This window comes from Siphateles boraxobius, unplaced genomic scaffold, assembly GCF_051911475.1.
Source record: "Siphateles boraxobius isolate OS27281-9 unplaced genomic scaffold, OSU_SipBor_1 41, whole genome shotgun sequence".
NCBI lineage: Eukaryota > Metazoa > Chordata > Actinopteri > Cypriniformes > Leuciscidae > Siphateles > Siphateles boraxobius.
In genome coordinates, this window is record NW_027509042.1 from 2,295,001 (window position 1) to 2,308,362 (window position 13,362).

General features: G+C 34.5%; 2 protein-coding genes across 3 annotated transcripts in view; both read left to right on the forward strand.

Moving 5' to 3' along the window:
* Positions 1-3,044, forward strand: part of csrp1b (cysteine and glycine-rich protein 1b) — a 6,758-nt gene extending 3,714 nt beyond the window's left edge. The window contains exons 3-6 of the mRNA XM_077197760.1: positions 1,776-1,944; positions 2,033-2,165; positions 2,552-2,645; positions 2,764-3,044. Coding sequence (XP_077053875.1) covers positions 1,776-1,944; positions 2,033-2,165; positions 2,552-2,645; positions 2,764-2,840 — 473 coding nt within the window. The 3' untranslated portion in view covers positions 2,841-3,044. The remainder of the gene's footprint in view (positions 1-1,775; positions 1,945-2,032; positions 2,166-2,551; positions 2,646-2,763) is intronic.
* Positions 3,045-7,202: 4,158 nt separating this feature from the next.
* Positions 7,203-12,235, forward strand: tnni1b (troponin I type 1b (skeletal, slow)). Of its 2 annotated transcripts, none has more exons than XM_077197762.1 (8): positions 7,203-7,330; positions 8,368-8,408; positions 9,317-9,352; positions 9,566-9,697; positions 9,983-10,072; positions 11,542-11,718; positions 11,828-11,955; positions 12,065-12,235. In XM_077197762.1, the coding sequence occupies exons 3-7, from the start codon at positions 9,344-9,346 to the stop codon at positions 11,918-11,920; spliced, it is 501 nt and encodes a 166-aa protein (XP_077053877.1). In that variant the 5' UTR covers positions 7,203-7,330; positions 8,368-8,408; positions 9,317-9,343; the 3' UTR covers positions 11,921-11,955; positions 12,065-12,235. The 2 variants fall into 2 exon arrangements, with proteins under 2 accessions (XP_077053877.1, XP_077053876.1); XM_077197761.1 differs by having other exon boundaries at positions 7,210-7,330; positions 11,828-11,951.
* The last annotated feature ends 1,127 nt before the right edge of the window (positions 12,236-13,362 follow it).

Genomic DNA, 13,362 nt, shown 5'->3' on the forward strand with positions numbered 1-13,362 from the left:
TTATAATATTAATATCAGTAAGTCTCAAGCGATATGTCAGTAAATATGTTAATAGATTTGTAGTATACTTATAGTATGAAATAAACGTATTTTAAATACATTTTGGTATACGTTGTTTTCACTACTTGCCTTAACAGTAACACACCTGCCTGGAAGTCTCTAGTATGATTATGAGCAAATACGGGGTTTCGTTTCACTGTTATGCGGTCGACACCCAGTTGTACCTACCCTTAAAACCAACTGTTCCTGCTGCTGTTGATAGACTGGAAGAATGTCTTGGAGAGATTAAAAGGTGGATGTCTGCAATTTTTTTGTGTATAAATGATTAAAAACAGAACTGATTTTATTTGGCCCTTCTGAATCTGCAGATACATCTAAAATTTAATTGGGTACATTATCCCCTTATCTGATGCATCAAGTAAAAAACGTAGGTATAATTTGCGATAGTGCATTGAAATTTGAAGAACAGATAAATCAAATAGTTAAAATGAATTTCTTCCAGCTAAGATTAGTTGCTAAAATTAAGCCCTTTGTAACACGGAAGGACCTGGAAAAGATAGTGCATGCGTTTATTTTTTCAAGATTGGACTATGGTAATGCATTGTACTATGGTGTTCAACACAAAAGCTTAAACGGATTACAACTAATACAAAATGCGGCCGCTAGACTCTTGACAGGCGCTCGAAAAAATGAACATATTACCCCTATATTAAGAGAACTACATTGGTTGCCGGTTGTCTATAGGATTAATTTTAAGATACTTTTATTTGTTTTTAAAGCACTACATGGCATTGCCTCGATATATATATATTAGGGAATGCTCCTCACTTACTGAGTTTAAACAACATTTAAAAACGTATTTTTTCACTTTGGCGTTTGACCATTCATGATTGCTGTGCTAGTGGTGTAAGGTTATTATTGACGCCGCTTAGATTGTGAGGTGTCTGTGGTAATGTTTTAGAATTGAATTGTGATTTTATGATTGTTATCTTGTCCTATGTACAGCACTGTGGTCAACTTCTGTTGTATTATTATGTGCTCTATAAATAAATTGAACATTGAACATGATTACCTGGTTCAGGTGTGTTTGATTGGGATTAGGAGCAGGATTGGACACCCCTGCTCAAGAGTATCAGATTAGATCTCAACTGTCACTCAAACTGTGCACAGATTTGTGCTCAAAAGTCAGATATCTCAGTATAAACTCAAACATTTATCAAATTCAATGTTAAATATCAAATGTTCAAACTGAGCTTTGCTATACACATCGATTTTATAGCTCTTACATACTATATGCTTACTATGTATCCCCCTTTTATTTGTGCATCCCTCACATTCAAACAGTATACTTGTGTCGGGCGATTTATACTATTTAGCAAATCTCAACTGCTTGATTGCTTGTATCGTTGCAAAACGTAAACTCAGTTTATTATCGCCCAGCTCTAATCTGCTAAATGAAAAGCGATACACAAATAAATTGGACTTGAGATGCTCGACATTCACATAGTTGAAAATAAACATCCAATCAAGTCATTTTGGCAGCTTGGTTTAAATAAAAGCTGTTTTTGGACTGACAAGGATGTTTTGAGTTCTGAAACTTACAGTATAGTATGTCTTTATAGTACAATGAGCTCTTATATGTCTAAAGATCAGGGAAAATTTGTGATAAACCGCTGCGCTGTGGATTATTTTGCTATTAAAAATGCAACATTATCCTCAGAAAAAACAGTCTATTGCAATTTGTCTCGAACATGCATGTTCTGTGTTTACCGCAGTGGTGTGCAAAAAGAATCTGGACAGTACAACAGTAGCTGTGCATCAGGATGAGATCTACTGCAAGTCCTGCTACGGCAAGAAATACGGCCCAAAAGGGTATGGCTTTGGTGGAGGAGCGGGAACTCTCAGCATGGACACGGGTGAAGCTCTGGGAATCAAACCGGCTGGGTTAGGAAGAATGTTTCAATGAAAGTAGCACCCTATTTGTGTCTTTACCAATGTGCATTAAAGTACCTGGTGTGTATTTGTCTCACAGTCAAACATCCCATCATCATCCGACCAACAACCCCAACCCGTCAAAGTTCGCGCAGAAGCTCGGCGGTTCGGATGTGTGTCCTCGCTGTGGAAACGCCGTGTACGCGGCAGAGAAGGTGGTTGGAGGAGGAAATGTGAGTTCGTTTTTCTTGACCTGACTTGCCGAGATACAGTCATTTTGCCCTGGGACAAACGCCTTAACAAACTAGTCAACCGAAACTTCATCTGGGAGATTTCCTTGATGTGATGAATTAATTTGGAAAAAAGTCTTGATTGTTTTGGCTTGGATGCTAAAATAGTCTTATTATCGACTACAATAAAAATCCAATTCAAACAGAATACCATGTCCTGACCTGCCCTCAAATAATGCTGCAATGCAAACTGACAAAATTTGTCAATCCAAAACATGCTTGATGTTTTAATTAGAGCCGCCCAGCACAACAAAACAGAAAAGAAATTATTTGGAAAAAAATAAACCAAATTGAAACCAAGCGTATTTATTAAGTGTGTCCTCCTTTAGTCTTGGCATAAGAGCTGCTTCAGATGCGCAAAGTGTGGAAAGAGTCTGGAATCCACTACTGTAGCAGATAAAGATGGAGAGATTTACTGTAAAGGTCAGTATCAAACATCATGCATACAGTTGATATCTATTATTTATTATAACATTTATATTTAATATAACACTTAATATCTATAACATTAATTATTTGAATAATATTTATTTTTATATAGGGTGCTATGCTAAGAACTTTGGACCGAAGGGCTTTGGGTTTGGACAGGGAGCTGGTGCTCTGGCTCACGCTCAATAGAAATACAGCTGACATCGGTGAACCCAGGAGGTCAAACTAGTCACTTAAACACCTACAAACACGTCTAATAAATGTTATACACACATAAGTGCACATTTCGGTGCTCAGTATGTACTAAATCCAATAAACGGGGTTTCATGTGAAATCCAAGACTGTATCAACTGACATTTTTGCTATAATAAAACTGGGTTGTTTTTCCATGTACTTGGATTTATGTATATATATTTTTTTTATAGTTAAAGCAATTCTCTGACTGGGCTATGCCATGCATTATGCCTTTGAAAAATATAATAACTAAGAATGCATGAATGTAATTATAATTTGACCAAACATGAAGTTTGTAAACAGAAAGCGGGACACAGAAAGCATTGAATACTCGGATGATTCGCTTGTTTTCTCCATGACATCATACACACATGAAAAACACAAGTGTGATGAGGAACAAAGCGTGTTTATGTCTCTGAGCCTGTCACGGGCCTGATCTAATGAGACGATGCCACAAAGACAGCAGACCACCGACTGACTGGATAAGACCATCAGAGAGATTGTTATGCTTTCATCTAGAGACTAATTCAGAATTAAACAATGGAAATGAATAAACAAAACTGGTCTCAGAGCAGCTGTCGGGGGAAAAAACATCCACAGAAGGACATTCCCACCAAAAAAAACACAAGCATGCTACGAATGGTAAACTAGTGTACTGACCAGTATATACTGTAGTGCCTACTATTATATTTTAGAAATAGTATGTGAAGCATTACATATTAATAAACATTTCAAATAATGTAGTATATGCTACATTTTTGTCACACAAACTCAATATGTTGAGGGTTTATTGTTTTTTTAAGCATTCACATATTATTTTGTGTAAAAAAAAGCCATCTTTTAGCAGTTCAGTTAAAAAATTCATCAGAAAGATATGTTAATCAAAACAGTTGTTGATATTGCTTTGAATGTGAAAGCATTGCCTGTGAAGTTCCCATTCTGGAGTGAAGGACTTTTATTAGACACAAACACTATTGCTCACTGAGGAAGTAGAAAACTCTGTAAAAGAAAAAGAAAAATCACCAGAGGGCGCCACATCTTATTATGGTTGCAACACAGAAAACTATTTTTAATTTTTGTGGCATGATGAATTGAAAGTATATTTTTGTTTGAAAAACAGTACAGCCGAGCAGGACTAAAAGTTCCTTCACTCTCTACACACAGTAAGTCTAGTGTGAGTCTTTCTTGTGGTTTTCTTAACAGTTCTTAACAGTTTATAAAGAGCAGGTGATAATTGGCTGTCTGGAGCTCTGAATATTTTTTAAAAAGACCCACGTGGAAGATTTCGCTACAGTAGGGGGGACCGGGGCTAGTTGTCACACAGGGAAGGTCTATATGGCAGTAAAAATTAGATTTTGAGACAAAGGTTTATTTTGTCCCACATTAGTTTTGCATGTTGCTTCCAAACAACTTAATTCTTAATATTAATATTGCTTAATTCAAAATGTATATATTTTGTCAATTACGTCCTTTAAACTAATATATTTGTGTAGCTCGTGGGGTTAAATAAACACATTAATATTTTATATAATTTTGAGCAATACTTTGTATAAATATTGTAAATTTTATAGATATTTAAAAAAAATTTTTATTATACTTTGATGTTTTTATAAAAATAATTACATAATTGGATTATTAAAATGTGTAATTACTGCATGTAATTTAATTACTTTTCCCTTGAAAAAGTAGTCAGGGATTACTCTTAATATTTCAGTAATTTAATTACAGTTACTTCTGGTGTAATTACATTAAATACTGCATAGACTACAAAACTGTATATAAAACAATAGTGTATTTAACATCAAAATTTAAAATCTAATGTTAAAAATGTGTTTTTAATGTTACCTTATGGCTGTACACACTTTGGTCACTTCAAGAATAATGTATGCAATTTTATATTTTTATTTGAAAGTATTAAAAGAGCAGTTGTATCCTTGTATTGTTCAACTGGTCGGGGTTGATATGGGATTTATTAAGTAATTGTAATAAGTAATACAATACTTTTTAGAGAGAGTAATTAGTACAGTACTGTAACTGTTGAAGATCTACTTTTACGTCTATGTATATATATATATATATATATATATATATATATATATATATATATACACACACATTGATATACATATATATACATACATTTACATTAAATAGTATTTCATATTTCAAAAAAGGTATTCAAAGTGAAATATGTTCAATAAAGACAATGCTTCGATATTTTTGCCATTACAAAAATTGACTTATAAAGAAACCCACTCTAAAAAAAGCATAACAACTAGCCTTACTAGCGCAAAAAAATAAGAACCAGCAAAGATAAAAAGGAGACAAGCACATATTTATTGCTGCAAAATCCTCGCCAGCATTCAATATCAACAGCGGCTCTAAACGCGATTGACATGCAGCATCTATAATCCGGGTTTCCACATCAGCCAAGACACAAATCCAACCGAGATCATGGTGCCGGTAAACAGGACAGGTGTTAACCGCTGACTGACCCTTCAAGAGCTCCCTTCACTGAGTAATAATGCAGATCTGTGTAGACAACAACACCATCTGTATCATATTACACTATTGTTTTTTATCTTACAAAGCGGGTTCTGGAAATGATGATCGACATGAAGATTGAGAAAAAGCAAAGCTTCATCCACACAAACACAATTGAGCATGTTTTCTGCCACCAGAGAGAGTTTAGAAACATGGTAACAGAGACAAAAACAAGCGAGAACACAAATTCTGTGATTGATTATAATGGGCTGATTATCACTTAGAATTGAAGTGTATGGCAAGACACTTATTTTGAAAGTACAGCTGTAAGACTTCAACAAGACCTGATATATGAAAGCCGTATATATGTGCTATGTGCTATATAATATATATAATATAAGTATATAATATACTATGTGCACACCTGGTGAAAGCTAGCAAAACCTAATCTCAGATAAAAGCATTGTTCTCCAATGTCTGGATGCATTTTTTATCTCTTGACATCAAAATAGCTTTTATAGGTCAGAGTGGCAGTATCAGCTGTCTAACCGCTCTATGTTTAGCTAAGCCAACGTATGGGCAACTTCACATTCCTGTCATTTTCTTACAGAGATTAATGTTGTCTACAGTTCATATTTTAATCAGACTTTGGGTCAAACACAGAGCATTGACCGATGGAGGAAACATAAAGCAATCTGTATCTGTCAGAATAAACTAACATCTCACAAACATATCATCCCTTCATATGTTAATGCGACAAATTATTATACGAAAGGAAAAAACTGATGCCCATGAAGTATCCCTATACATCCCTATACAATTTGTTATTGATAAACATACTTATGAGAGATAACGTACATCTTCTGCAACTTCAATGCTAGCAGTGGCTCTTTTAAAGCTTAATTCAATTATCAGTTGTTTCATTGAAGTATCGACTTACTTTCAGATGTTTCTTCTATACAACTCCAGATAAACACACATAAATGAGTCAATGGTCATCACACAGTAAGAAGTGTGGAGCTATAAAAGTAATATTAATAGCAGATCATTTGATATTAGAAGAATTGGATAAGAAATGTCTGTTTGGACGGCAGACTTTGGTTTCTTTGCCAGTCTGAGATATTTTTTTAGATATCTTTCAAAAACCAATGCAATTATTTTACTAAAGGCTTCTTTTCATGCGAAACATCTGAGAAGCACCAGACTTAATGTGCTTAAAATTATTTCCTAGTATAAATATCAAATAAATAAATAAATAAATAAATATATATATATATATACTTGTTTAAGTTTAAATTAAGTTTCTTTTTCTTACTCCTTTGGCAGTTTTTTTTTTAGTACAACATTTAATTTTGATAAATTGTTCAGAAAACAAGACTTAATGTCTTCAGTAATTTTGCTTCTCAAGTAAATTTTGATTTTTAACGTGTAGATATTTGTGCTGGAAAACCTTAAAAAGAACATCTTTTTTTTGCAGTGCATATAAATGCAAAAACGTTGAAAGAAAGGCAAGAACTGACACCCATGAAGTAAAGTTTACAGACTTTTTTCTCATAAGAAACATCTGAAAAGCATCAGACTTAAGCAAAAGTCTCCATTTAATTTGCTCCTCTCACAATACAGTCAAGGAGAAACAGTTGAGATCTTATTGAGGACACATTAAAAAGATGGACATTTTATTTTAATTAGATTGTTTTTTATTCTTTATAGTAAGCTAAATTAGGTTGTAAGACAGGCCCGAAGCATCGTGAGGAACCACAGCTGTCTGATAAGAGCCGTGTACGGCTATCAACAACAGAGTCCACAAGTGCTGGATAAAAGCTTTATGTGTGTGTGTGTGTGCTAATAATATCACCCAGTAACAGCCCGAGGATGAACAATAAGAGGGTGTCTTAAAAAAGAGAGGCATTGTTCTAGAGCATCACTTTGAAGAACATTTCTCTGCCCATCTGAGCTGCAAGGTAAGTTTATTCACTTTGCTTCCATGTTAAGGAATGTTAACTTTAATATATGTCAAGAATAAACCTTGGAAAATCAACTTTTTTGTCGCCCTTAATATTTCCAGGCATAGTCAAGATTACCATCAACAAATGTAAAGGATTTAAAAACCGGTCATTGAAAAACACATATTGATCAACATTTTTAGGGAGACGTCGATCTCTACGGGCCTGAATATTAATCCTGCATAAGAAATGTTGCGTTTAATAATTTACTTACACATGTGTTTTATAATGGATAATGATTTATAATCTTTCCATGTCTCCCCGATCACTTCGATCTTATCTCTCAGATATTTTAATTAAAATTTACTTTTGGCTTTTCAATATAGAGATGCATAAAACCTCAAATTATATTGCATAATGGTATTAAAACCAAAACCACCTTTGGTGTTTGGCAAAAGGAAACCAATTCCGGATAAATGATGACATGCTCTTTTTTGTTCTATTGCAACATTTAACGTCTTTTGTTTTTTTTCGAGTGCACCAATTTGACAACGACGAGAACATCAGTGAGCGGAAACTTGGGCCGGGTTAAAGCCTCTGAAGCGAGTCTATTTATGGTGCATTGCAAGTGGATATGGGCTGGAGAAAGCTGGGATTGTTATCTGTGTGGCATAGTTACCATGCCCATATAACCACACCACGATAGGCGTCTGCCAACACCTCTTTTCCCAGAGGCCCACTTCATCTGTGAGCGCGGCCACTGTCAGGACTTTGAAGTGGTTAACAGACGCCGAACAGACGCTATTGCACAATTTCACATCAATCAATTAGTGTCAGTTCATCCATTTTAAAAAGCGGCACTTAGATGCTCGACAAATGAAATGATATATATACATCATAAGAACGGCGATGATTTCCAGAGTCAAATACATGAGATTCCTGTTGCTGGAGATAACATGGTCTGATTAGCACGTCTGAATCTGATACTTGAGCCTTGAAGAGCCTCACAATGGTCCTGCCCTTTGCAAACAAATGCCTTTATTTTTATCTCCTAGGTTGAATCGCCATTGTAAAGATGCCCGAGTGAGTATATTGTGTCTCTGCTTTCTGTTGTTCGTCATCTTAGACGACTTACGACACCCTACACAAAAGAGCTCTATTCTTGGATTTAGAGGCTGTGTTGTTTTAACTTAAGGCCTCAGTTTTAATGAAGGATGATTAGGAGTGCGTGAATACCATACAGTTCAAAGTCTGAGACCAGACTGAAAATCTGATGTGAAATCAACAAAGCATATTTAAGATTCTAGGTCACTAATTAAATAAGCAAACTAGTAACACTGATACAATTTTTCTAGTCATTTCACACAGAATATGTCAGCTCAAGATATGCGGTTAATAAAGCATTAGATGGACATGTCATACTTTTCACTCAAATTATGGTGATAATATAATTGGTAACTTCAAAAGGAATGTAAATAGAAGCATTGGTAACAATTACAAACAAGGTCTCATTAGAAATATAAATATATTTCTACAATATTTACTTATTTAATAAAAAATAGTCATATTGATAAAATAGCTAATGTTAACAGATGTAACTTGATTTTGAAAGCGTATTAGTAAATGTTGAGATTAACATTAACTAAGATTGATAAATGCTGTAAAAGTATATTGTTTGTTGTTAGTTCATGTTGTTAACAAAGGAATCCTTATTGTAAAGTGTTACCGAAGCATTTTCATTGGGGTCTTAGACTTTTGGACAGCACTGTATGCCTTTTAGCTTTGTTATAAATGAGGATTAAGATATTTATGATCTAACTGTGTGTTTTTATTCCTTTGCAGACAAGAGGTAAGAGTTAAATGCCACTTTTTCAATACGTTATCTAACTAATTTACTGCAACAATAACACATGATATCATGAATGATAGTATTCAATATGGAGTGACGCATATATAATGAGTGCTATATATAACCAATGCTCATTTCAAATTTGACAGAAAAAGTCCAAGATCTCTGCATCTCGCAAGCTGATGCTAAAGGTAAATTTGCATTGCAGAATAATTTTCCTGCAATTGTTGTAGCTTCACAACTTGTGGTTTTGCATTTTATGAGGAAAAATGTAACTAGAGTTTCCCTGTGCAAAAAATGACACATTTTTGGCTGTTTGCTAAAAAAAGACAGTGCATTATTTTAATTGATTTTCTCCTAATATATATATAACATTTTAAAGAGCATGTCTATGTGTTTGTCAGAGTCTTATGGTAGCTAAAGCAAAGGATGACTTAGAGCAGGAGCTGGTAGATAAAGAGGCAGAGAAGGAGAGATATCTGGCTGAGAAAGCTCCTCCGCTACACACTAGAGAAATGTCTTTCGCTGAGCTTCAGGTATGTCCACAATACAACTATACTGGTATTATAAGCCTATAGAAAAATGACCACTATAAAATATGTTCTTGAATGCTATAGAATTCCAAAACGTGCTATTTAAGCACCATGAGATATATAAATATCATAATTAAACAATAGCATGCTGTATATGCAGTATAACGTACATAAAACCATGATTTTACCATTGAAACAATCACCGAACCATTGTACTGCCATACTTCTAGAAGATTTACTTACAAAATCAGTGGCAGTCCTGTAAAAACTATTTGTTCTCTCTATAAGGAGCTGTGTCGGGAACTACACGCTAAAGTTGATGTGGTGGACGAGGAGCGCTATGACATTGAGGCTAAAGTGCTTCACAACACAAGAGAAGTAAAGTAACTGTTAGCCTTTTACTGGATGTAGGCTTCAGTAACTCAGTCAACAATGCTAGGAAAATGAAAAGTCCCCTAACCAGACATGGCAGTTTCCAGGATTAATTATAATTTGTCATCCCGTGTTAAAAGCAAAATTGCTGACTGACATATTCACTAAATCAAAATTTGATGATTTAATTGAGCACAACAGTGAGCACACACTATTTCAGCAACATTTAGGGCCTTGTGAAACCAGTTTTATTTTTTCCAAAATTCCCTTTTATTTGTTTTTCAAATTCCATTTTTTCTGTTAAAATTTTTCTTGATTCAGTTTTTTTTAGACTCCATTTTAATGGTTACATTAAATAAAAGTAATCAAAAAGCGTGTCTAATTAATTGAAATTATGAACTGAAACTTCGTTAATTGATTGAAACATACAATTTAACAACAATTTATTAAAAGTTTAACAAAAACTACATTTTTAGGCCCCTATGACGTTTTAGTTTTTTTCTGAAATTCCGTTTTATTTTTACCAAATTCTGTGAACTGGATTCCATTTTAATTAACTTTTAATAATCAAAAAGCAGATCTAATTAATTGAATTCATAAAAACAACTTTTTTAGGGCTCTACAATAATAGGGCCCTATAAAATGTTTGGTTTTTTCTTCAGAAATTCTGTGTTGTGTATTTATATTTTTTCTGGCAATCAAATGAAGGCATAAAACAATAATTTTTTTTTTAATCATATGAAATTAAACATTTTTTGGTCAAACAAAGTGCATATGATCATTCCTTAAAAATAAAGTTATATTAATAATTTGTTATTATTATTATTAGAGCTGGTATTATTGTTACATTGAGATGTAGCTATATTCTACAGTACAATAGTAATATATTTCTGTCACAATTTCTTCAAGTTAAAACAAACTTTTATTTTGGCGGGTTGCCGTGTAGACCTTTGAGTTTTCAGCATCACGGAAATCATAGGGCCCTAAACGTTGGTTCTTGAATTTTTTTACCTATTCATTTTCTCTATAGAATTTTTTGCTTATTTATTTATTACTTTTTTTAAATCCAAACTAAGAACCTAGCCAAACAGTTCCAAGATGAATCCCAACCATACACAAATTTAAATAAAAAATTAAATATTAAAACTAAAACAGACAATTATGTGTAAAACAGAAAGTGCTAATGAATTATGCATTGCAAATGCCCTTATTGGTGATAAAATAAATGCTGCCAATAACGAATTGATATAAACGACTTTAACACCAACTGTAAACACCGACTGATCCCAACTTGAACAGACCAGATCAGTCATCAGGACCAAATTACATTTATAATCGGGCTGACAGCCATGTTGTGTGTTCCCGGCTTAAGAATGTAGCGTTACGTAAGAACAGAACATCAGACTCATACAGGATCCTGCTCAATAGAAACTTGCGTAGGCCTATTATGAAACATGTAAACAAACCTGTTGCAGATCAAAGATCTGAACATCAAAGTCCTGGACCTGAGGGGCAAATTTAAGCGCCCCCCCCTGAGAAGAGTCCGAGTCTCCGCTGACGCCATCCTGCGCTCTCTGCTGGGCTCCAAACACAAGGTGTCCATGGATCTGAGAGCAAACCTCAAGTCCGTCAAGAAGGAAGACACAGAGAAGGTGAGCTGTGGGTCCATGATGTCCATCTGGGCTGAAATGGAAGAGTTCAGCGTTACTCAGACCTTTATTTTCACCCAATTCTGTGATGCATTTGTTTGTCTCTTTGTAGGAAAAGACAGTGGAGGTCAGTGACTGGAGGAAAAATGTGGAGGCCATGTCTGGAATGGAAGGAAGGAAGAAAATGTTTGATGCAGCACAGTAAACAAATGATCACAATCAACATCTGCAAACATGCAAGTATAGTACAAGAGAATTCATGTCAACATGAAGTCAAAATGGACCATATCTAATACATTTTTGACTGTTGTTGAAGAACTTTTCTTCTGTTGTTTTTGTCTTTTCGCAGGAAATCAGGGTGGGATGAAGTAGAGGTGATTATTATAGGAATGCATACATAGGCCTACTTGTCAAATACAAAATGATTTGTCAGTGTATTCAATAAATGTCAAATTAAAAGCCCTGTGAAGTGAAAAGTGTCAAAAACGTTGTATTGTAAATAAATTGTGTAATCTCCAGATATTTATTAACATTTGTCATTTTATGTGAATGTTTGTACAGTCAAATGTTTAAAACGTATAGTGTTTGGGGGAAATTGACAAATAAAATGAACTGATAAGTAAATAATCTGGAAATTCAATGCCAGAAAAAACATCTCTACCTCTAAAAAAGGGAGTTATCATGACTATGTATGTATGATATGTCTGTAATGGAAAGAGTATGTGAATGATAAGGCAGAAAGCGACCTGCACATTTCTCAGTTTACCAGTAAAATAGTTGGTGATCATTTGGTGCGTTCAAGTCCTCCTGGGTATTTACGAGTTGGGAAGTCTTGTTCACGAAGTCTGGTCCGTTTCAGTCACTTTCGTCGAGGCAAGATGGCGGCGACATATTTTAGAATCTCATTTAATCGAGTATGTGTTTTATGATATGTGGAAATATAAAGTCTCCTGCCTGCGGCCTGACCAGCAGTAAAACCAACAGGCCAGGCCACTAGGAAACTGATGATCATACTCTTTACCAGCCGCTAGAGGGCGCTGTTTACCAGCTGCATTATCAAAGCTTAAAAACACATTGTTGAAACATAAACTACTTTGTTTTTATAGACAAATAAAAATCTGTTTGTGTTCTTTAGACGGGTTCTTAATAATGTCATCATACTTTAATTTTTTTAAAAATCTTTATTAAATCTTAACGATACAAATAGTAAGAACATACAAATAGTCATTAATTACAGAAAACAAAATATTAAACAATAAAAGAGCCAGGGAGAGTTTCCATTCACCCAAAGCTTGTCCAAACAAAACAAACCAGTTATGACATGCAAAGGGTAAAAGGTGAAACATTGCACTCCTAAATGACCGACGCTCCATTTCACAAGAGAAAGTTGCAATGCATTTTTGTGACATTCGCCCCTCCCTGGTCACATGACTCACCTCCAAACTATGAAAGATCTGCCTTTATGTCCCTCACATTACCCCTGTAGCCTATTGACTGTAACATAATGAGGTTTTGCTCTAGTGCTGGAGTTTCCTCAGGATTAAAGTCTGAATAGCGTTTCCATCCAAGTAAAGTTCTGAGTTCATTGCACTTTGAGTTTGTACAAGTCTCTTTATTCATCTTTCTTTTATCAAGCAATTTAGCAAA